Raw genomic sequence first — 25,720 nt, 5'->3', positions numbered from 1 at the left:
TATGTTTTACAAAACTAAAACAATTTGAAAGATGAAATAAACATAAAAGAAATTGAAAGATAAAAGTAAAACAAAAAAAATCAAAAGGATAGATCCCCAGCTCCCATGGGCCTCGGCCCATCCCAACCCAGTCGGCCACCCCACCAGACCGGCCCAACACCCCCACTACACCTACCCCCACTTGCCAGAAACCCTAACCCCCCCACCACTCGCCCCCGATCTCCACCTCGCTCCCTCGTCTCCCTCCTGGCGCCGCCCCCCCTCCCGCACGCACACGACACACACACTACATTGCCGCCACCCTTGGCTCTGGAGCACCCGCGCTTGAGCCCCGCACCGTCCGGCGACCCGGCTGCCGCGGATGAGCTGCCCGCCGACGATGACCTCCTCCTCCCCGCGTCGTTCTTCCACCCCGAGCAACCACCCGAGAGCGCCGCCGTCGCACCTCCGAAGAACTCGCGGCCACCGTGCCCCCTGAGGCCCGTAAGCTTGACCAAGGGCTCCACCATCATCCTCACCTTCACCTACGGCCGCCCATTGGAGCGCGGCGCCGCTACCACGCCTGCATCGCCCCCTTCGTCAACCTCCGGCCACCACTCGTCTCCGCTTTGATCTGCCGCCATAGCTGCTTCCTCGCCGCCCCCGAGCTCGCACACGGCCTCCCTGTGAGCTCCTCGCCCTCTCTTCCCTTCTCCCCTAACCTCTCGTGCTCGCGCCCAACGCCGATCCCGGGCCTGGCTAAACTCCGGTTGCCGCTTAGCTCGCTGCAACTGCTACTTCAGACCATCCCGGCACCACCCACGACTACCATCCGATGCGCCTTGTCGCGCTGAACCCGTTGACCAAATCCTGCATCATTTGGTCACCGAAGCAGCGAGAACCGTGGTCGCCGCTGTGCGCTGTGGTCACTGGCGTTAAGCTGCCGATGTGGCTCGGCCATTAACGCTAACTAACCTGCTAATTAACCTCTCAGACCCACTAAAACTCGGGCCCCACCTAAATACATTTAGTTAGGGTAAGTCACTGACTGGTGGGTCTGTTAGTTAATTTAGTTAATGAAAAATGTTTAAAATCCTGCTAACTGCTTGTGTCACTAACTACTGGGTCCTACTGGACCCAGTTGACTCAGTCAAATGCTGACGGGGATTGTCCCAGTCAATGACAGGTGGGTTCCACTAAGCCTTCTGACTAGTGAACCTTGACTGGTTGACTGCTGACTCAGCACCCTCCTGACCCCACCTGCCATACTCTGTGGCTAGCTGCTGCTGAATATAAAAGGTATTTTAGTTTAATTTCCGAATTAATAATAGTTACAGTAAATCCAGAAATTGTTTAAAACTTAAAAAAATTAATATAAAATAAACCGTAGCTCGGATGAAAAAACTTTGTACATGAAAGTTACTCAGAACGACGAGACGAATCCGGATAAGTAGCCCGTTCATCAGCCACGCGCCCCTAGCATAGCGAACCTACAACATTTCACCTCCGGTTCATATGTCCGAAAATGCGAGACACCGGGGATACTTTCCCGGATGTTTCCCCCCTTCGTCGGTACCACCTACTGCCGCGTTAGGGCACACCTAGCACCGCTCATTGTCATGTCATGCATCGTCATGCTTATGTTTGCATTCTATTTTTCGTTTCTTCCCCCTCTTCTCTTCGGTAGGTCCCGAGACCGATGCCGCCCCTGTGATCGACTACGTCGACGATGACCCCTCCTTGCCAGAGCAACCAGGCAAGCCCGCCCCCCCTTGATCACCAGATATCGCCTATTCTTCTCTATACTACTTGCATTAGAAGAGTGTAGCATGTTACTGCTTTCGGTTAATCCTATTCTATTGCATAGCCTGTCATTGTTGCTACAGTTGTTACCCTTACCTTCTATCCTACTGCTTAGTATAGGATGCTAGTGTTCCATCAGTGGCCCTACACTCTTGTCCGTCTGCCATGCTATACTACTGGGTTGTGATCACTTCGGGAGGTGATCACGGGTATATACTATATACTTTATATACATGACACATGTGGTGACTAAAGTCGGGTCAGCTTGTTGTGTACCCGCAAGTGATTCTGAGGAGGGGGCTGAAAGGACATGTGGCTCCATCCCGATACAGGTGGGCCCGAGTTCCTGACGGCCCCCGACTGTTACTTTATGGCGGAGCGAAAGGCCAGGTTGAGACCACCTAGGAGAGATGTGGGCCTGGACTGGTCGGCATTCGCGGATACTTAACACGCTTAACGAGATCTTGGTATTTAATCTGAGTCTGGCCATTTGGTCTATACGCACTAACCAACTACGCGGGAACAGTTATGGGCACTCGACGTCGTGGTATCAGCCGAAGGTCTTCTTAACGTCAGCGACGGAGTGGCGCGCGCCGGATTGGACTGGAACGCCTGCTAGGCTAGGTCTGCTTCCGGCCGCGTACGCAACGTGCAGGTGTGCAATGGGCGATGGGCCCAGACCCCTGCGCGCATAGGATTTAGACCGGCGTGCTGACCTCTCTGTTGAGCCTAGGTGGGGCTGCGACGTGTTGATCTTCCGAGGCCGGGCATGACCCAGGAAAGTGTGTCCGGCCAAATGGGATCGAGTGTGTTGGGTTATGTGGTGCACCCCTGCAGGGAAGTTTATCTATTCGAATAGCAGTGTCCCTTGGTAAAAGGACGACCCGGAGTTGTACCTTGACTGTATGACAACTAGAACTGGATACTTAATAAAACACACCCTTCCAAGTGGCAGATATAACCCGGTGATCGCTCTCTGACAGGGTGACGAGGAGGGGATCGCCGGGTAGGATTATGCTATGCGATGCTACTTGGAGGACTTCAATCTACTCTCTTCTACATGCTGCAAGATGGAGGCTGCCAGAAGCGTAGTCTTCGACAAGATTAGCTATCCCCCTCCTATTCTGGCATTCTGCAGTTCAGTCCACTGATATGGCCCTTTACACATATAACCATGCATATGTAGTGTAGCTCCTTGCTTACGAGTACTTTGGATGAGTACTCACGGTTGCTTTCCTTCCTCTTTTCCCCCTTTCCTTTCTACCTGGTTGTCGCAACCAGATGCTGGAGCCCAGGAGCCAGACGCCACCGTCGACGACGACTCCTACTACACCGGAGGTGCCTACTACTACGTGCAGCCCGCTGACGACGACCAGGCGTAGTTAGGAGGATCCCAGGCAGGAGGCCTGCGCCTCTTTCGATCTGTATCCCAGTTTGTGCTAGCCTTCTTAAGGCAAACTTGTTTAACTTATGTCTGTACTCAGATATTGTTGCTTCCGCTGACTCGTCTATGATCGAGCACTTGTATTCGAGCCCTCGAGGTCCCTGGCTTGTATTATGATGCTTGTATGACTTATTTATGTTGTAGAGTTGTGTTGTGATATCTTCCCGTGAGTCCCTGATCTTGATCGTACACATTGGCGTGCATGATGAGTGTACAATTGAATCGGGGGCGTCACAAGTTGGTATCAGAGCCGACTGCCAGTAGGAATCCCCCTTTCCAACTCCTTGGCTGAAGTTGAGTCTAGTCGATGAAAATTGTTTTACTAACTTGGCTGTGCGGCCCATGGGCCCACGTCACCAATTGGGTGGTATTAGGATCTTTTATTTCTCGACCTATACTCTGGGACTCTGATCTCTCTTCTATTCGGGTTAAATGATTTTACTAAATCTAACTCTAGGTTCTCGTAACTACTTTCTCCCGGAGAGCCCCTTATTACAGATGATCGCCTGCTGCCCCAGGAGATTTCGAAGATACTCTACGATGCTCTCTCGACACTTTGTACCATCGTTTTAGCAATTCCCTTCCATCGATAAACCCGATGGATAACCATGTACACGTGTCATTCATACAATCATTCCCCGTTGATCTTGTTATTACAAGATACCCCGACATTCTCTCTATTGCTCCGAGAATCCTTTGTGCCTACTGCCTTATAGTTTCTTCTCATCGGAATACACCTACAAATTAATCCTCACACATACCAAGGATTTGTTTCTCCTCAGTTGTCCATGTGTTTCACAAAAGTCTTCAAAATACTATTCAATCTTTCAAAAATCCTGTGTAGCCTGTTATTCTTGAAATTCTTGCTTACTTGCATTATGATTAATCTTAAGTCTCGTAATCTTATTGGCATCTCTTGTCATTATCATTTTGAGTCCGTTGATTCAATTTGTCGCGAATGCTCGCAATCCTCAATCAGAGCCTAGAATTCATCCTTCCGGCTCGAACGTCATTTTGAACATGAGCTGGTTGTCGACCAGTCAAATTGCCACCGTTTGTGCCTCTAAGTCTATTCAACTTACTTGTCTTTTGATCAGAGCATCTGCTTTTGATCCCCCAATTTGGAAATCATAATTCGTTGCATTTAAGGTCTCGAATTACCCAGATTTTTCTATAATCCGATGCCTTGGCATTATTTCTTCTTCTGGCTGAACATATATACTCAAATCAGTTTCTTTGCGGTCCGCTAGATCCTTTGGTGGATTATTATCCGACTGTTCCTGCATATTCTCAAAACCTTGAGTTCTTCCCCTGATACACCATGCCTTTGGTAAATTCCTCTGTTTTCTCAACCATGCTCTGTTTTCGAGCTGGTGGTATTTACTATTGAAGCTTGTGGTATATGTTTCCACGATACCCTGGCGAGTTGAACCTATGCCTTCCTTAACATGTGTGAACTTGGAAGTTTTCACGAGTCATACTCATCTGGTATTTCACCAAGTAAAACTTTCAACACTAATGCCTTTATCAAGGCGAGAAGTGAATGGAAGGTTATACATTGAAGAAGTGGGAGTCGACCTTGAACCTTGCGTTCATGCCCATGGACACGATGTATAACTTATCATGAAAGCTGCTCATAAAAATAATTACCCCCTTGTTATAAGTTCATCTTGTATCCGTGGTTCGATCATTTACGATCGTGGTTTCCGACCATGTTCTCCTTTAAATACCATTTCTTGGACAAGTTAAATCACTTGTCTTCTGCAGGTCAATACGCCTGCCCAACCTCTATTATGATCTACCTTTGAGTATTACCCCTGGTATCTCGAGGATATCTTACCATTGCACTACATCTTATAAACTTTGATGAAGTACTACCTTACCTTGTCTTTGTCACTTCATGGATTCTGGGTTGTTTGTCAACCGAGAACACCGAATAGTGAATCAAGTCCGCACTCCGATTCCATAACTCTAAGTAATTTTTGTTGCTTACGAGTTTAATAATCATTTAAGTCATTCCTAGCCTGATCGGCTATATCATTAGCGTGCTAAATTTTAACTGTGCTACCTGGTCCTTAACCCTGGAGCACAACTTTCGATGATGAGCTAAGCTTACGCCGATCTTCCTCTCATACTATTTCACCTTGAACAACAAGCTTGATTTCAAGTTTGTGTCCTACCCATGGTTCCAATAACCGTCTGCTTCATCATTCCTTTGGCTTGATGTCATCGCTGATTGATTACATCTACATGAAATCTCTCGACAAATGTGTCTTGATCATTGTCAACAATTTGACTTCTTCCAAGTTGTGTGTCGAAACTTAGGATGAGAAATACCATCCTTGCCCCTTGATGAATTGTGTTATCATCGACAACATTCTTGCCTACCCCCCAACACAAACTTGTTCATATTTTGTGTTGTATCTTGATTTCCCTGCTATCCAACTTATGTTATGTTCTACCGTGGAGTATTACCATCTTTAATGTCAAGAATGTCGTGAGCATTACTCCACCTCTTAAGAATTCTTGGTACAGTGATACTTCTCACCATTACCATTCTTTCCTTGTCCCCGTGTTGTTTCTAAACGAAATACCGACAAATGGTCTGTGATGTGTAAATTCTAAACTTCTAGCAACCCTATTTCTTTGAAGTTATTGGTCTATAGTTTCATTCTACGTCTATGGCTTAATGAATCATCATTCGAAGATTGATCGTGCTACCTAGCCCATATTTCGGGTGCACATTTCAACCAATGTTTAACTGTGTATGTTTTCCTCGAGCATACATCATTAAGTCATTCGATCTAGCTAATGTTATCTCCTTGGTCACATAGTTGTGGAAATCCATCTTTTGGAAATCTCAATGGATTGTCGCTGAGTCAATCAGTCACCTCCTCACCTCCCTTTGATTTAATGATGAACCCTTGTTCGGAACTCGCTTCCATAGTTCATTTCCCGAGAATCTTACTATGTCGTCTCGTCAATTTGTTTTGCACCTTTTCTTCTCAGGCATCCTGAGTCTGAGGTATCCAAACACCGATCATATCTGAATCTCGGTCATATATGATGGTTGGAACATTTTTCCAAGAGTTATAACACTGGTCTATTATGACCCAGTAAGGTGATGATACCCAGCACACCTGGCGGGAGGACCTATTGTTATAAGTTTTCCTTTTTAGCAAGGTTAGCTATTCTTCCATGAGGAAATTGTAAGACTTATTCTATAAATTTTTCCTGATGGATCCTTTTTGTTTCCAAAGTCTGATCTTCACCTGTTGACCATGTCAATGCTATCTCGAAGCATGTCTATGGTACTCCGATTTTCAACAGGAACATTTGAAGCCCAAAGCTAATTGTTTCCTGCTCAATTATCCAAACACCGTTGTATGGGTAATGTCATGAAATTTCTCTCCCCTACCTAAAGAGTTTTCTACATTATATCCTGTCATGGATATCATGCTCAGCTTGTCCTTGGGAAGGATATACCCTTGAAATATGTGTTTAAACACATTTTCCTTTCCATTGTTCTGTTTAATCTGATGATCACCCTTTTCCTTTCCATTATTTTATTTAATCTTTCTTGTGATCTATATGATCTAAGCAGTAATAATTCACTGCTTATGTAAACACCTCAGTGTACTACGCTGTCAATAAGACCCTGTTACTATTGTTGATGACATTCCGGTAGCCACCGATGGACGAGAACCTTGCCTATTGGTCTGCCTCGTTCAACGAGCAGGAAAATGGTTCTCTTCGTCCCTCGCCCTTGGTACCAACGTTGTTGCCAACATAGCTGGCAGGCTAGCCTCTGACATGCCTTGCTAACATGACCATGCAACATGTCAACCCCCTTTCTAATTTTAACCCACACTGTGGGCCCATAACCCACAGTTCCATAGGATCGAAACCTGACTCTCCAGTACACCCCCTGTTCCCAAGGTTGTTCCTCGTGTGTGGCCTTGTATGTAATTCACGGGCCACCTTCCTAGTGATCTATTTTCGTAACAGACGATTACTTAATCTCGTTGCTCTACACCCCTTTCGCACTTGGTTTCAGACATCGAACCATTACCTATCCATTTGAAACTTCTCATTGTACCTTCTTACTTTGCTCTCGATATCTTCTTAAGTTTCAATTCGAGAGATACTTATGCTTCTTCCCCCGAGTTAACCGTCTGATGCTCAATCCTGTTAGAATCCGTCCTTATAGAGTTTTCCCCTCTTAACCTTTTGTAAGTACGGTGAAGATCCTGAAGGAAGGACGACAACTTCATCATAATGACCTGGAGAAGAGGAATGAAGGCATCGACTTAATGGATCGACCTCTTCGAGAAGAGTAACCAAGGCCGAGAAGATCTGTTAGAATTTCACAACCACAAATTTCCCCCTTACACCACCTCTTAAATCTCGGGACGAGATTTCTTGTAGTGGAGGAGAATTGTGACGCCCGGATAATTAATCTACAGTAAATCTCTGTTAATGATGCCACGTCACCACGGTTATTGTTCCTAATCTCGCGTTAGTTTGAAACTAGTTCAAATTTAAATTCAAAATCAAGTCAAACGGTAAAAGTTTTCAAACATTAAAACTAAAATGTTTGGGGAGAGCCAAATAATGCATAGGTAATTATGACAGAGAAACCACACTTTTATAAGATGTCTCAATACTCTAAAATGAGTAAAACAGTAGAAAAAACAAATGTTTAAATGCTTTTAAAATGATAAACAATTACAAACTATTATATTTGGGTGCCAAGTTAATTGTGGCAGTGGTATAATTACTATTACTAATTTAGGAGCTAACTATATGTTTTACAAAACTAAAACAATTTGAAAGATGAAATAAACAGAAAAGAAATTGAAAGATAAAAGAAAAACAAAAAAAATCAAAAGGATAGACCCCCACCTCCCATGGGCCTCGGCCCATCCCAACCCAGTCGGCCACCCCACCAGACCGGCCCAACACGCCCACTACACCTACCCGCACTTCCCAGAAACCCTAACCCCCCCACCACTCGTCCCCGATCTCCACCTCGCCCCCTCGTCTCCCTCCTGGCGCCGCCCCCCTCCTGCACGCACACGACACACACACTACATCGCCGCCACCCTTGGCTCTGGAGCACCCGCGCTTGAGCCCCCCACCGTCCGGCAACCCGGCTGCCGCGGATGACCCGCCCGCCGGCGACGACCTCCTCCTCCCCGCGTCGTTCTTCCACCCCGAGCAACCACCCGAGAGCGCCGCCGTCGCACTTCCGAAGAACTCACGGCCACCGTGCCCCCTGAGGCCCGCTAGCTTGACCAAGGGCTCCACCGTCATCCTCTCCTTCACCTACGGCCGCCCATTGGAGCGCGGCGCCGTTACCCCGCCTGCATCGCCCGCTTCGTCAACCTCCGGCCAACACTCGTCTCCGCTTTGATCCGCCGCCATAGCTGCTTCCTCGCCGCCCCCGAGCTCGCACACGGCCGCCCTGTGAGCTCCTCGCCCTCTCTTCCCTTCTCCCCTAACCTCTCGTGCTCGCGCCCAACGCCGATCCTGGGCCTGGCTAAACTCCGGCCGCCGCTTAGCTCGCTGCAACTGCTACTTCAGACCATCCCGGCACCACCCACGACTACCATCCGATGCGCCTTTTCGCGCTGAACCCGTTGACCAAATCCTGCATCATTTGGTCACCGGAGCAGCGAGAACCGTGGTCGCCGCTGTGCGTTGTGGTCACCGGCGTTAAGCCGCCGATGTGGCTCGGCCATTAACGCTAACTAACCTGCTAATTAACCTCTCAGACCCACTGAAACTCGGGCCCCACCTAAATATATTTAGTTAGGGTAAGTCACTGACTGGTGGGTCTGTTAGTTAATTTAGTTAATGAAAAATGTTTAAAATCCTGCTAACTGCTTGTGTCACTAACTACTGGGTCCTACTGGACCCAGTTGACTCAGTCAAATGCTGACGGGGATTGTCCCAGTCAATGACAGGTGGGTTCCACTAAGCCTTCTGACTAGTCACCCTTGACTGGTTGACTGCTGACTCAGCACCCTCCTGACCCCACCTGCAATACTCTGTGGCTAGCTGCTGCTGAGTATAAAAGGTATTTTAGTTTAATTTCCGAATTAATAATAGTTACAGTAAATCCAGAAATTGATTAAAACTTAGAAAAATAATATAAAATAAACCGTAGCTCGGATGAAAAAACTTTGTACATGAAAGTTACTCAGAACGACGAGACGAATCCGGATACTTAGCCTTTCAACAGCCACGCGCCCCTAGCATAGCGAACCTACTAAATTACACCTCCGGTTCGTATGTCCGAAAACGCGAGACACCGGGGATACTTTCGCGGATGTTTCCCCCCTTCGTCGGTACCACCTACTGCCGTGTTAGGGCGCACCTAGCACCGCTCAATGTCATGTCATGCATCGTCATGCTTATGTTTGCATTGTATTTTTTGTTTCTTCCCCCTCTTCTCTCCGGTAGGCCCCGAGACCGATGTCGCCCCTGTGATCGACTACGTCGATGATGACCCCTCCTTGGCAGAGCAACCAGGTAAGCCCCCCCTCCTTGATAACAAGATATCGCCTATTCTTCTCTATACTGCTTGCATTAGAATAGTGTAGCATGTTACTGCTTTCGGTTAATCCTATTATGTTCCATAGCCTGTCATTGTTGCTACAGTTGTTACCCTTACCTGCTATCCTACTGCTTAGTATAGGATGCTAGTGTTCCATCAGTGGCCCTACACTATTGTCCGTCTGCCATGCTATACTACTGGGCTGTGATCACTTCGGGAGGTGATCACGGGTGGTGATTAAAGTCGGGTCTGCTCGTTGAGTACCCGCAAGTGATTCTGATGAGGGGGCTGAAAGGAGAGGTGGCTCCATTCTGGTAGAGGTGGGCCTGGGTTCCTGACGGCCCCCGACTGTTACTTTATGGCGGAGCAACAGGGCAGGTTGAGACCACCTAGGAGAGAGGTGGGCCTGGCCCTGGTCAGCGTTTGCGGATACTTAACATGCTTAACGAGATCTTGGTATTTGATCTGAGTCTGGCCATTTGGTCTATACGCACTAACCAACTACGCGGGAACAGTTATGGGCACTCGACGTCGTGGTATCAGCCGAAGCTCTTCTTGATGTCAGCGACGGAGCGGCGCGCGCCGGATTGGACTGGAACGCCTGCTAGGCTAGGTTTGCTTCCGGCCGCGTACGCAACGTGCAGGTGTGCAATGGGCGACGGGCCCAGACCCCTGCGTGCATAGGATTTAGACCGGCATGCTGACCTCTCTGTTGAGCCTAGGTGGGGCTGCGACGTGTTAATCTTCCGAGACCGGGCATGACCCAGGAAAGTGTGTCCGGCCAAATGGGATCGAGCGTGTTGGGTTATGTGGTGCACCCCTGCAGGGAAGTTTATCTATTCGAATATCCGTGTCCCTCGGTAAAAGGACGACCCGGAGTTGTACCTTGACCTTATGACAACTAGAACTAGATACTTAATAAAACACACCCTTCCAAGTGCCAGATATAACCCGGTGATCGCTCTCTAACAGGGCAACGAGGAGGGGATCACCGGGTAGGATTATGCTATGCGATGCTACTTGGAGGACTTCAATCTACTCTCTTCTACATGCTGCAAGATGGAGGCTGCCAGAAGCGTAGTCTTCGACAGAATTAGCTATCCCCCTCTTATTCTGGCATTCTGCAGTTCGGTCCACTGATATGGCCCTTTACACATATAACCATGCATATGTAGTGTAGCTCCTTGCTTGCGAGTACTTTGGATGAGTACTCACGGTTGCTTTCCTTCCTCTTTTCCCCCTTTCCTTTCTACCTGGTTGTCGCAACCAGATGCTGGAGCCCAGGGGCCAGACGCCACCGTCGACGATGACTCCTACTACACCGGAGGTGCCTAATACGTGCAGCCCAATGACGACGACCAGGCGTAGTTAGGAGGATCCCAGGCAGGAGGCCTACGCCTCTTTCGATCTGTATCCCAGTTTGTGCTAGCCTTCTTAAGGCAAACTTGTTTAACTTATGTCTGTACTCAGATATTGTTGCTTCCGCTGACTCGTCTATGATCGAGCACTTGTATTCGAGCCCTCGAGGCCCCTGGCTTGTATTATGATGCTTGTATGACTTATTTATGTTGTAGAGTTGTGTTGTGATATCTTCCCGTGAGTCCCTGATCTTGATCGTACACATTTGCGTGCATGATTAGTGTACGATTGAATCGGGGGCGTCACATGTACATACAAGCAGGGTCTCGAACGCCTACTCGCGCATACGTACGACCAAGGCTCGTGTACATGGCTGGGTCGGAACGAAGAAACAGCGTCGTCGTCGTGTTCATGGGGAGGCAACGGAATGCGTCGTGTTCAGGTGGAGGCAACGGAATGCGTCGTGTTCACGGGGAGGCAACGGAATGCGTCGTGTTCATCGGGAAGCAACGAAATTCGTCGTGTTCATCGGGAGGCAACGGAACGCGTGGGAGCGAACCGGCTGGGTCGGAATGGAATGCGTGGTCGTGTTCATCGGGAGGGCTTGGACATAACAGGCAATGGAAACGAGGCCTGGCGTACCCCAGAACGGAGGAAATGGACATCCTACGTTCGGAACGGGGTCCTGTTGATCGATAGGGGTGTGGCGTACCGCAAAACGGAGGAAACAGACCTCCTACGATCGAAACGGGGGTCCTGTTGATCGGGAGGGGTGTGGCTTACCGCAAAACGGATGAAACAGACCTCCTACGGTCAAAACCGGTGTCCTATTGATCAGGAGGGGTGTGGCGTACCGCAAAACGGATGAAACGGACCTCCTACGGTCGAAACGGGGGTCCCGTTGATTGGGAGGGGTGTGGCGTACCGCAAAACGGACGAAACGGACCTCCTACGGTCGAAACGGGGGTCCTGTTCATCGGGAAGGGTGTGGCGTACCGCAAAACGGGACTCCACGGGATACTGTTCATCTCCACCGTTGACCTCCTCCAGCCTGCACGGGCTACCGTCGACCTCCTCCAGCCTCCACGGGCTCCTGTTCATCCAGCCTCCACCTCGTGCTACTCCACCGGCTACTGTTCAACCACCCCTCCACGGGCACCCCTCCACCGTCTACTGTTCATCCAGCCCTCGACACCACGGGGTCCTGTTCAACCACCCCTCCACGGGCACCCCTCCACCGTCTACTGTTCATCCAGCCCTCGACACCACGGGGTCCTGTTCAACCACCCCTCCACGGGCACCCCTCCACCGTCTACTGTTCATCCAGCCCTCCACCACACCACGGGGTCCTGTTCATCCAGAGGCAACGCCACCGCTCACTGTTCATCCAACCCCCCCCCCCCCCCCCCCGCAACGCTCACTGTTCATCCAATCGATCGGCTTCAGTTAGCAGCAGCAGCGAAGGAATCGCTCGATCGGGTTCAGTTGACAGCCATCGATCGATCGCTCGGGTTCAGTAACGCGTAGCCTGCAGTGCAGTCACTCGGGTTCAGTTAGAGCCCAACGCCTCGCTCGGGTTCAGTTAGAGCCAATGCCTCGCGCACACGCGCGTACGTGTACGAGAGAAACGCGCATCGCTTGGCCCCCGACCTCCCACCGTAACCGGGAACTCCCCGAAATTTTGCTCCCCCTCGCTTCTACCACGGTTTTTTCCGTCATGGACGGCCCAAAGAATGTCATGCAGCCGCGTCTCCGGCCCGCCCAGGATGAAAAGCCCATTTTCTGTCATGATTTTTTGTCACAGAAGTAGGAGCCCACCACATCTATGATGATACCGGGTTTTGTCACAATTATCGTCATAGAAGTTTCATATGTATGACAGAAAAAAACTTTGTTCGGCCCAAAATGTCACGGATGTGTCTTTGTTTGTAGTGACGATGCGCGTCGGGAATGGTTCCAAGGTCGATGTGATCGCCGTCGGCACACAACCTCTACATCTACCTTCGGGATAGGTTTAGACCTCAGTAATTTTTATTAGGTGCCAGCGTTAAGGATGAACATTGTATCTGGATATTGTTTATTGCGAGATGGTTATTCATTTAAGTTAGAGAATAATGGTTGTTCTATTTATATGAGTAATATCTTTTATGGTCATGCACCTTTGATGAATGTTCTATTCTTGCTGAATCTCGATCGTAGTGATACACATATTCATAATATTGATGCCAAAAGATGCAAAGTGGATAATGATAGTGCAACATACTTGTAGCACTGCCGTTTAGGTCATATTGGTATAAAGCACATGAAGAAACTCCATGCGGATGTACTTTTGGAATCACTTGATTATGAATCATTTGATACTTGCGAACCATGCTTCATTGGTAAGATAACTAAAACACCGTTCTCTGAAAAAATAGAGTGAGCTAATGACTTATTGGAAATAATACATAACGATGTATCCGGTCCAATGAGTGTTGAGGCACGCGACGGGCATCGTTATTTTCTAATCTTCACAAATGATTTGAGTAGGTATGGGTATATCTACTTGATGAAACAAAGTCTGAAATATTTGAAAAGTTCAAACAATTTGAGAGTGAAGTGGAGAATCATCATAACAAGAAAATAAAGTTTCTACGATCTGATTGCGGAGGCAAATATTTGAATTACGACTTTGGCCTTTATTTAAAGCAATGTGGAATTGTTTCACAACTCATGCCACCTGGAACACCACAGCGTAATGGTGTGTCCGAACGTCGTAACCGTATTTTATTAGATATGGTGCGTTCTATGGTGTCTCTTACCGATTTGCCTTTATCATTTTGGGGTTATGTATTAGAGACAACCACATTCATGTTAAATAGGGCACCGTTTAAATTTGTTGGGGTCGGATTCAGGGCTTCGCAGACCCAAGAAGGTTTGAACTCTGGGGCGTGTGCGAAGGCCCGCTCCGACGCTAATCTCAAGCTCAACACCTTACGTCCTAGAGTCGTCGAGTACACGCAAGCGGGAAAGAAGATGAACACAACCGTTTACGCAGTTTCGGGCCACCTTGCGGTGTAAAACCCTACTCCTGCTTTGTGGTGGATTGACCTCACAAGGAGGCTGAAGATGAACTAAAACAGTGGATGAGCAGCCTCGCGAGGGCTAAGGAAGTGAGGGTGGAATGGATCAGATCCCCTCCTACGGTGGAGGCTAGTCTCTATTTATAGTGGCCTTAGTCCTCTTCCCTCATAACTTAGGTGGGAAGGGATCCCACAACGGCCAATTTTAAAGGGGACAAGTAGTACATCTTATCCTAACGAAAGGTGGTCTTCGGCTGCAAAGCTTCTGGCCATGACACAACATTGGGCTCGACGATGACACCCGTCCTGCCGAGCTCGTGGTCTTGGTCTTGTTGCACCGGAACAGAAACCTTTGGGGATTCCTTGGGAACCCACGTTCGTCCTTGTCTCCTTAGCACCAAAGTGGAGACTTTCTCCTCTACGCCCGCTGGTGCCCGCCTGGCCTTGGTCATCATGGCTCACATCATCGCAGCCTTGTGAGGCTGGGTGCCTGCATAGTATTCTCCACTCCGCGGGAGGCAGGTTCAGAGAGCAGCCCCCTTGGGAGGTCTTGGTGTCGTCCACATCGCGAGGTAAGGGGGCCCTCACGAGGGTCTTATCCTAGGGGGTCTTGCAGCTGGGCCACACCAGGCCGTCGAAGGAGCCACGCCATAGGCCACAGGCAGGTAGATATGGGTACCCTCGATCCCAGAACGTTGACAGTAGCCCCCGGGCCCAAGGCGCGCTCGGGTTGGCTTCAAGGCGAAGCCAAGCGGCAAGGGAGAAGCGCCGTGGGCCCCAACCACCTGCGGGCCAAGGCTGCCGCATGGTGCACGCGGACGCCTCCTCTTCCCCATGCACCTCGGTAACTGCCCAGACTGACAACTGACTTGTGCACGCCCGCAGGCTATCGTTGCCTGAATTCGAAGGGGCGACGGTTGACCTCTGCTCGCCTATAACAGTGCAAGGGGAGCGGAGCCCCCTAGCCCATCTCCAACTTCTTGCTCCTCCATTGCACACTCTTGCTGCAGCACCCATGGCGCCGGTGAGGTGGTTTTCAGCCACCGAGATAGGGAAAGCCCCCAGGAGCCAGGATCGCCACAACCCAAGAGGGGGCGCGACCGTCCCCGCAAGTCCACCACAACTCTGGCAGTGGTCCCCCAGGGGCCTTGGCGCACCCCCACGAGTGCCCGCATTGCCTCCGACAGCTGTGGGAAGGGTCCCTTCCGCGGGGGCGGCAGCGGAAGCCGCGGCGGCGCGGTCGAGGTGGAGGGCTCACGGTGGTCGCCCGACCATCACGCCCATGATCCCACACAGCCGACGTGGCCTGGGAGTTTGTGGTCCGGGTGGAGAGGCTGGAAGGCCTCTGGATCCACCTCCCACACTTCTTCGCGGAGGAGTTGCCGGCCAGAGGGCCCGGTGGCCTTTGGCTGCAAGCCGATGGCTGTTCCAGCAAGGCCTCATGGGTGGAGGTCAAGGTCGCCCCCGCATGCAATGTGTTCCTAAACCATGGGTGGCAGACATTCGCCCATGCAGGGGAGGCATACCCTCCACTTCAATTATGATGGAGCACAACGCTCTTCATCAAGGTCTTCGGGGAAGACGGGAGGCTCTTGGGGTGCTGCCCAGAGGGAGACGGCAGCGACAACGACGACCATCGCGGCGTCGGCGCCCTCCGTGGTGACCTTGCCCTTGGCGATGGCCGCGGCACCTCCGGCAATAGTGGCGCCTCCCTCGGGGAAGCACAAGCGACGGCGACTACGACGAGATGCCACGTCACCGCGCCCGGACCCTGGCGGGGGGGGGGGGATGAGGCGTCACGCCGCTGAGCCCGCGTCAAGGAGGAGGAGGACTCCGACTAATTGCCGACAGCGTCGGAGGCGGGTTTGAGGAACAGCGGCCCTTAGGAGGCTGCTTCATTTGTTTCTTTTCATTTCCTGCATCAAGAACCATGAAGAGCCCCACGGGTCGTGTACTGAATTGCGGCGCTTGCGCCTTTATATTATAGTTTCTTGCTCTTATTCTAGTATCTACATAGTTATTAATTGAAAGGTTTCGGGGCCTCCGGAGATGCCTCTACCAGGTGTTGGACCTCTCGTAGGTGTAGGCAGCAATTGGCGTGAGGTTCCTGAACAATGAGCCGAGCCGCGACTGCCTTTTTTTAGCCACCCTTTTTAGGGGCCCATCCTACGTCTAGAGCCCCCGAGGGAGGGTCGATCATCGCTGGTGTGCCGGGTCGCGATGCCCGACAAGTCCAGGAGATGGACGCTCTTGAGGCCAGGGGCCGGGAACCACACTCGCCTATCGGCTAGCTCAGGAGCGTCGCGCGAGGATCCGGACGCCAAGGCCTTGGCGAGGTGTGCATGCGGGCGGACCCATGGCCGTTGTGACCTGGGATTCCAACATCACCGGGTCTGGCCCGAGCGTAATACCGTGGCCAGCTCCCGCTCGCGGGACGCGTGGGAGGGAGCAATGGGCCACTGTTACTTCCTTAAAAAAGGAGGTTCAAGAGGGAAAACACTTCAAGAAGAAAAATCCTGACGCCCATTCAAATAAAGATGCGAAAGCTTCAAACTTCATTCTAAGAAGTGGCAAATTTGGTTACAAGAGAAAGGAAGGAACAGCCGCGTCCGGCACCTAAGCTAGTCTTCCCACCAGCACGGAGCATGGGGCCTCCACTTGGCGTGGGCATAGTCGTTGTTTGACCATTCCACCAGCGTGGAGCATGGGGCTTCCACTTGGGTGTGGGTGGGAGCCCCGTGAGGATGAGGAGCGGCGCTCAGGGAGACTCCGGGGCGTGTACATCCCGACTCGTTATTAATTGAGAGTGTCATGGGTAGAACTTACGGAGATGCTGGATGTTCCAAGCAGTCTGGATGGGGACCCCTGCGTCTCCAGGCGTACGGCGCTAGGCCTGGAGATGCGGGTGAACCTGAACGGGCCCCCCACATGGGAGAGAGCTTGTGAAGGACCTCTCTGGAGAGGACCCGCCTCAGGACGAGGTCTCCAACCTCGAGAGTCCGGGAGCGGATGCCGCGGCAGTGGTAACACCGCAGCCCCTGCTGATACCTCGCTATGCGGAGTGAGGCTTGGCGACGGGCCTATTATATTATCTGCTTTGGATGTTTTATATGAATTAATATGTTGTTTTATATTATTTTTGGGACTAACGTATTAACCTAGAGCCCAGTCCCAGTTCCTTTTTTTTTCCTGTTTTTGAGTTTCGCAGAAAAGGAATACCAAACGGAGTCCAAATGGAATGAAACCTTTGCGATGATTTTCTATCTTGAGAGAAGCCTCTAGTGAAACCTATGCCCCCGGGTCTATTTTCCATCATATAAGTTTCTATTTTCCATCATATAAGTTTCCGATCTACTATTTTGCAATCTTTTACTTTCCGATCTATAAACCAAAAATACCAAAAATATTTACCTTATTGTTTATCTATCTGTATCAGATCTCACTTTTGCAAGTAACCGTGAAAGGGTTGACAACCCCTTAATCCCGTTGGGTGCAAGTTGTTTGCTGTTTGTGCAGGTATTCGGTGATTTGTGCGTTGTCTCCTACTGGATTGATACCTTGGTTCTCAAACTGAGGGAAATGCTTATCTCTACTTTGCTGCATCACCCTTTCCTCTTCAAGGGAAAAACTAACGCAAGCTCAAGAAGTAGCAGGAAGAATTTTTGGTGCCGTTGCCGGGGAGATTTACGTCAAATCAAGACTCGTCTCTCGTCAACTTGCCAATTTCTGGCGCCGTTGTCGGGGAGATCTACGCCAAGTTAAGACATACCAAGTACCCATCATAAACTCTCATCTCTTGCATTACATTATTCGCCCTTCACCTCTCATTTTCCTCTCCCCCACTTCTAAAACGATTTTCGAAAAGATTTGCCTTTTCTTCGCCCATCTTCCGTTCGTCTTCTTCGTTTGCTTTTTGTGTGCTCATGTGTTGGATTCCTTGCTTTGTCACGATGGCTCAGGAGAATACCAAGTTGTTTGACTTTTCCAACACCAATAATAATGATTTTATTAGTACTCCAATTGCTCCCGCCACTAGTGCGGAATCTTGTGAAATTAATGCCGCTTTGCTGAATCTTGTTATGAAACCTATTGCAAATAAGAATTATGTGCCCGTAGATTTCATTGTTCTTGATATAGATTGCAATCCTACATGTCCTATTATTCTTGGTAGACCTTTCCTTAGAACGATTGGTGCAATTATTGATATGAAAGAAGGAAATATTAGATTTCAATTTCCGCTAAGGAAGGGCATGGAACACTTTACAAGAAAGAAAATTTCCATATGGATCTATTATGAGAGCCACTTATGGATTGCATACCAAAGATGACAATACCTAGATCTATTCGTGTTTTATGCCTAGCTAAGGGCATTAAATTATAGCGCTTGTTGGGAGGCAACCCAATTTTATTTTGGTTTTTGCTTTTTAGGTTATGTTTTGCAATAAATAATTCATTTAGCCTCTGGTTAGATGCAGTTTTTTGTTTCTATAAGTGTTTGTGCCAAGTAAAACCTTTGGGATAGCTTACGGTGATAGTTGATTTGATCTTGCTGAAAATCAGAAACTTCTGCTCTCAGGAAAAAATTCTCACTTTTAACAGAGGAGTGCTTTTGATTTGATTCTTTTTCCAGAAGATTAATAAACAAATTTCTTAGGTCGTCCTAATTTTTCTGAATTGTTGGAGTTACATAAGTATTCAGGAGTTACAGATTACTACAGATTGTTTTGTTTTTGACAGATTCAGTTTTTGTTGTGTTGTTTGCTTATTTTGATGATTCTATGGGTAGTATCGGGGGGAGGGGTATGAACCATGGATAAGTTGGAATACAGTAGATATCTATACCTACAATTAAGGGGAATAGGTATTCTTAGTTTGGTTTGGTCCTTTTCGTTTGGTTTGAGTGCACGCTAAAGTTTTGCACCGTTGGCTCATACACACGCAAAGCAATCGGGACCATCTACTTGTATGTTCAAGGGCCTTTTATGGCTTTCATAGAGACAACAAAAAATAATTGGGTCAAAATAAATCAACATTTTGGGAATTGTACACAGGACCTCTTGTCTGGCTGCGCGAAAAATATTTGGGTCAAAATAAATCAACATTGTGGGAATTATACACAGGACCTCCTGTCTGGCTCTTCGATGTAACAACCAACGACCTATGCCCGTTTCACATTTACTAATCTCAACTCGCTCTAAATATGGGAGTGGCAGTCCTCATGTTTAGGGCAAGCTAATTAAGCGAATGAGCTAATTAAAGCAAGGATTGTGGGCTTAAATAAAATATTTAAACGGACGTGACTAATTAAAGAAAGGATTATGGATAAACCGGTGGAATAATTAAAAGAAAGATTGTGGTACTAATAAATAGAATATTCAAATAGATGAGGCTAATTAAAGGAAGGATTTGAGGTAAAAAGGTAAGATAATTAAAATAAATGGTCTGTAGGATGCAATGTGTTGGGGCTACTAAATTAGAAAAGGAAGGATTTAATTCCCGGCTAAAACGGGTGAGGACATCATGGTAATTAAAGGAAGGATTACACTTAAATGGAGTCAGTGGGAAATTATGCCTGGCAAAGAAAATATGAAAACGACTAAATTGCATAATATTTTTTTGTGTTCATTTTGTAGAAGGATGCTTCGTTGCAGCATGTTCTTCATAGTGAATACGGTGCAGTGGGACATTATGCTTGCACAAAATATCATTTTTTCCCATTGCAACGCACGAGCATATGTGCTAGTTACACCAATATAAATAAAGAATGAGTTCACAATAATACCAAAAGTGGTGATTTATTTTCTTATACTAACGGAGCTTATGAGATTTTCTATTAAGTTTTGCGTTGTGAAGTTTTCAAGTTTTGGGTAAGGATTTGATGGACTATGGAATAAGGAGTGGCAAGAGCCTAATCTTGGGGATACCCAAGGCAACCCAAGGTAATATTCAAGGAAAACCAAGAGCCTAAGCTTGGGGATGCCCCGGAAGGCATCCCCTCTTTCGTCTTCGTCTATCGGTACTTTACTTGAGGCTATATTTTTATTCACCACATGATATGTCTTTTGCTTGGAGCGTCTTGTATGATTTGAGTCTTTGTTTTTTAGTTTGACACAATCATCCTTGCTATACACACCTTTTGAGAGGGTCACACATGAATCGTGATTTATTAGAATACTCTATGTGCTTCACTTATATCTTTTGAGCAAGGCAATTTTGCTCTAGTGCTTCACTTATATCTTTTTAGAGCACGGCGGTTGTTTTATTTTATAGAAATTGCTGAACTCTCTTGCTTCACTTATATTATTTTGAGAGTCTTTAAACAGCATGGTAATTTGCTTTGGTTATAAATTTAGTCCTAATATGATAGGCATCCAAGAGGGATTTAATAAAAACTTTCATGTAAAGCGTTGAATACTATGAGAAGTTTGATTCCTTATGATTGTTTTGAGATATAAAGATGGTGATATTAGAGTCATGCTGGTGAGTAACTGTGAATTTGAGAAATATTTGTGTTAAAGTTTGTGATTCCCGTAGCATGGACTTATGGTGAACCGTTATGTGATGAAGTCGGATCATGATTTATTTATTGATTGTCTTCCTAATGAGTGGCGATCGGGGACGAGCGATGGTCTTTTGCTACCAATCTATCCCCCTAGGAGCATGTGCGTAGTACTTCGTTTCGATAGCTAATAGATTTTTGCATTAAGTATGTGAGTTCTTTATGACTAATGTTGAGTCCATGGATTATACACACTCTCACACTTCCACCATTGCTAGCCTCTCTAGTGCCGCGCAACTTTCACCGGTACCATAAACCCACCATATACCTTCCTCAAAATAGCCACCATACCTACCTATTATGACATTTCCATAGCCATTCCGAGATATATTGCCATGCAACTTCCCACTGTTCCGTTTATTATGACACACTTCATCATTGTCATATTGCTTTGCATGATCATGTAGTTGACATCTATCGGATTCAGGGTTCCGCAGACCCTTGAGAGGTTCGAACTCTAGGGTGCGTGCAAAGAACTCGTCCTCCCCAGTCTGCCCACTCGCTAATCTCACTGCCTAGCTCGATGAACTGGATGTAGAAGGGACACAGCAGTTTATCCTGGTTCGGGCCACCTTGCAGTGTAATACCCTACTCCAGCTTTGTGGTGGATTGCCTCGAGGGGCTGAGGATGAACTAGTACAATGGTAGAACAACCTCACGAGGTGAGGTGTTCTTGTGCTTGATGAGCTGGTGGGTGTGAGGATGATCTAAATGATCCCTCCCTCTATGGTGGTGGCTTAGTCCTATTTATAGTGGCCTTGGTCCTCTTCCCAAAAGTAAGGCAGGAAGGGATCCCACAACGGCCAAATTTGAAGGGGGACAACTAGTACATGGTATCCTGACAAAAGTAGTCTTCGCCTGCAAAAGCCTCTAGTCGTGACGCCATAGTGGGATCGGCCAGGACGTCCGTCCTGCCGTCCTGGCGGTCTTGGTCTTGTTGCACCGAAATGGAAACCTATGGTTGATTCCTCGAGACTCCGCGCCTGCGCTTGCCTCCTTAGCGCAAAAGAGGAATCTGGTACACTATGCCCGCTGGCGCCCGCCTGGCCTTGATCGTCATGGCTCACATCACCTGAACCTCGCGAGGTGAGCCTTGCATAGAAATCTCCGCTCCTCGGGAGCCAGCCTGAGGAGGTCGCCGCTCGAGGAGGTCTTAGGGTCGTCTGCCTCACGAGGTTTGGCCCCTCGCGAGGGTCTTGGGTTGTTGAACCAGAAGCTGGGCCGTACCAGGCCGCTGATGGAGCCACATCATGGGCCGCAGGCAGACAAGTCTGGGCACCCCCGGTCCCAGGACGCCGACAACATCGTATTTGTGGCAAAGCCACAGTTCATAATACTTTCATACATGTCACTCTTGATTCATTGCACATCCCGGTACACCGTCGGTGGCATTCGTATAGAGTCATATTTTGTTCTAAGTATCGAGTTGTAAGTCTTGAGTTGCAAGTAAAAAAAAGGTGTGATGATCTTCATTATTAGAGCATTGTACCATGTGAGGAAAGGATGATGGAGACTATGATTCCCTCACAAGTCGGGATGAGACTCTAGACGAAAAAAGAGGCCAAAAAAATGAGAGAAGGCCCAAATAAAAAAATGAGAGAAAAGAGAGACGGGACAATGTTACTATCCTTTTACCACACTTGTGCTTCAAAGTAGCACCATGATCTTCATCATAGAGAGTCTCCTATGTTGTCACTTTCATATACTAGTGGGAATTTTTCATTATAGAACTTGGCTTGTATATTCCAATGATGGGATTCCTCAAATTTCCCCAGGTCTTTGTGAGCAAGTGAGTTGGATGCACACCCACTTAGTTTCTTTTTGAGGTTTCATAAACTTATAGCTCTAGTGCATCCGTTGCATGGCAATCCCTACTCACTCACATTGATATCTATTGATGGGCATCTCCCTAGCCCGTTGATACGCCTAGTTGATGTGAGACTATCTCCTTCTTTTTGTCTTCTCCACAACCACCGTATTCTATTCCACCTATAGTGCTATGTCCATGGCTCACGCTCATGTATTGCGTGAAAGTTGAAAAGGTTTGAGAACATCAAAAGTATGAAACAATTGCTTGGCTTGTCATCGGGGTTGTGCATGATTTGAATATTTTGTGTGATGATGATGGAGCATAGCCAGACTATATGATTTTGTAGGGATAAGCTTTCTTTTGCCATGCTATTTTGAGAAGACATAATTGCCTTGTTATTATGATTGAAGTATTATTGTTTTTATGTCAATATTAAACTTTTGTTTTGAATCTTACGAATCTGAACATTCATGCCACAATAAAGAAAATCACACGAATAAATATGTTAGGTAGCATTCCACATCAAAAATTCTATTTTTATGATTTACCTACTCGAGGACGAGCATGAATTAAGCTTGGGGATGCTTGATACGTCTCCAACATATCTATAATTTTTGATTGTTCCATGCTATTACATTATCTGTTTTGGATGTTTTATATACATTACTATGCTATTTTATATTATTTTTGGGACTATCCTATTAACCTAGAGCCCAGTGCCAGTTCCTGTTTTTTCTCGGTTTTTGAGTTTTGCAGAAAAGGAATACCAAAGGGAGTCCAAACAGAATGAAACCATTGCGATGATTTTTCTTGGACCAGAAGACAACCAGGAGACTTGGAGATGAAGTCGGAGGAGCCACAAGATGGCCACAAGGACGGAGGGCGCGCCCAGGCGGTAGGTTGTGCCCCCACCCTTGTGGGCCCCCCGTGCATCGCTTGACCTAATTATTTCACCTATATAGTCCCAAATATCCCCAAAATACCAAAGGCATCCAATATAACACTTTTCCGCCGCCGCAACCTTCTGTACCCGTGAGATCCCATCTAGGGACCTTTTCCGGCACCCTGCCAGAGGAGGATTCGATCACGGAGGGCTTCTACATCAACTCTATTTCCCTTCCGAAGAAGCGTGAGTAGTTTACCGCAAACCTACGGGTCCATAGATAGTAGCTAGATGGCTTCTTCTCTCTCTTTGATTCTCAATACCATGTTCTCCTCGATGTTCTTGGAGATCTATTCGATGTAATACTTTTTTGCGGTGTGTTTGTCGAGATCCGATGAATTGTGGATTTATGACCAGCTTATCTATGAATATTATTTGAATCTTCTCTGAATTCTTTTATGGATGATTTGCTATCGTTGTAATTCTCATCGAACTATCGGTTTGGTTTGGCCAACTAGATTGGTTTTTCTTGCAATGGGACAAGTGCTTAGCTTTGGGTTTAATCTTGCGGTGTCCTTTCTCAGTGACAGTAGGGTTAGCAAGGCACGTATTGTATTGTTGCCATCGAGGATAAAAAGATGGGGTTTTCATGATATTGCTTGAGTTAATTCCTCTACATCATGTCATCTTGCTTAATGCGTTACTCCGTTCTTTATGAACTTAATACACTAGATTCATGCTGGATAGCGGTCGATGTGTGGAGTAATGGTAGTAGATGCAGAATCGTTTCGATCTACTTAACACGGACATGATGCCTATATTTATGATCTTTGCCTTAGATATCGTCATAACTTTGCTCTCTTCTATCAATTGCTCGGCAGTAATTTGTTCACCCACCATACTATTTTCTATTTTGAGAGAAGCCTCTAGTGAAACCTATGGCCCCCGGGTCTATTTTCCATCATATAAGTTTCTATTTTCCATCATATAAGTTTCTGATCTACTATTTTGCAATCTGTTACTTACTGATCTATAAACCAAAAATACCAATAATATTTAACTTATCGTTTATCTATCTCTATCAGATCTCACTTTTGCAAGTAACCGTGAAGGATTGACAACCCCTTTATCGCGTTGGGTGCAAGTTGTTTGATTGTTTGTGCAGGTATTTGGTGATTTGTACGTTATCTCCTACCGGATTGATACCTTGGTTCTCGGACTGAGGGAAATACTTATCTCTACTTTGCTGCATCACCCTTTCCTCTTCAAGGGAAAAACCAACGCAATCTCAAGAAGTAGCAGCCTCCTCCCCGAGCACGAGATCCGTTCCCCGCAAGGCATCCCGATGTGCCTCGTCGAATGCCTGGACCCGCGGGGTGTGATGCTTGACCTCGTGAGGGAGGACCATCTCGACCCTGTAGACGAGGAAGAACGGGGTCTCACCGGTGGGCTTTGTTGCGGTGGTGCTGATGGACCACAACATGGACTGAAGCTCACCGAGCCAACCCCTGCTGTAGGCCTCAAGCTTCTCCTTGAAGCTCCTTGCCTTGAGGCCCCACAGGAAATCTGTGTTGGCGTGCTCAGGCTGGCCCTTGCTCCGTGGGTACGCCACCGAAGTGTAGCATATCTGCGTTCCAAGGTTAGCACAATATGTCCTGAAGAGGCTGCTTCTGAATTGGGAGCCATTGGCAGTAATGATACGGTTGGGGACACCGAAATGGCTCACGAGGCCCTTGATGAACTTGACGGCTGAGCCAGCGGGGATGGTGCGCATGGGCTGCACCTCCACCCACTTGGTGAACTTGTAGATGGCGATGTAGAGGTAGCAGTGTCCGCCGGCTGCCCGAGGAAACGGGCCCAGGATATCCAGCCCCCAGACCACGAAGGGCTATGAGAGCGGGATGGTCTGGAGACCTTGCGCGGGCTGGTGAATCTACTTGCCGTGGAACTGGCAGGCCTCGCAGGATCGCCCCAGCTCGGTCGCGTCGTTGAGCGTCGTAGGCTAGTAGAACCCGTTGTGGAACACCTTGCCCACGAGTGTGCTTGACGAGGAGCTGTGTCTGCAATTTCCATTGTGGATGTCGGCCAGCAGATCGAGCCCCTGTTCTTCGAATATGCACCGCACTGAGACATTGTTGGGGCGTCTTCGGTACAGCTCGTCGTCTTGCAAGCAATAAGCAGTGGCCTGGCGGAACACGTGCTCCGCGTCTTCCTCTTTCTCCGTCAAGACACCACGGAGCAGGTACGCCTTGAACTCCT

The 25,720-nt window shown here is 47.9% G+C and overlaps 1 protein-coding gene across 1 annotated transcript; it reads right to left on the bottom strand.

Annotated features, from left to right (window-relative positions):
• Window positions 1-24,749: 24,749 nt before the first annotated feature.
• On the bottom strand, window positions 24,750-25,235 carry LOC141040910 (uncharacterized). The gene has a single exon (XM_073507024.1). It carries the CDS (start codon window positions 25,233-25,235, stop codon window positions 24,750-24,752), a length of 486 nt encoding a protein of 161 aa, XP_073363125.1.
• Window positions 25,236-25,720: the final 485 nt, after the last annotated feature.

Source organism: Aegilops tauschii, chromosome 2, assembly GCF_002575655.3.
Source record: "Aegilops tauschii subsp. strangulata cultivar AL8/78 chromosome 2, Aet v6.0, whole genome shotgun sequence".
Classification (NCBI taxonomy): Eukaryota; Viridiplantae; Streptophyta; class Magnoliopsida; order Poales; family Poaceae; genus Aegilops; species Aegilops tauschii.
The sequence above is the reverse complement of the archived record's forward strand: the minus strand, read 5'-3'. Positions and strand labels throughout refer to the sequence as shown.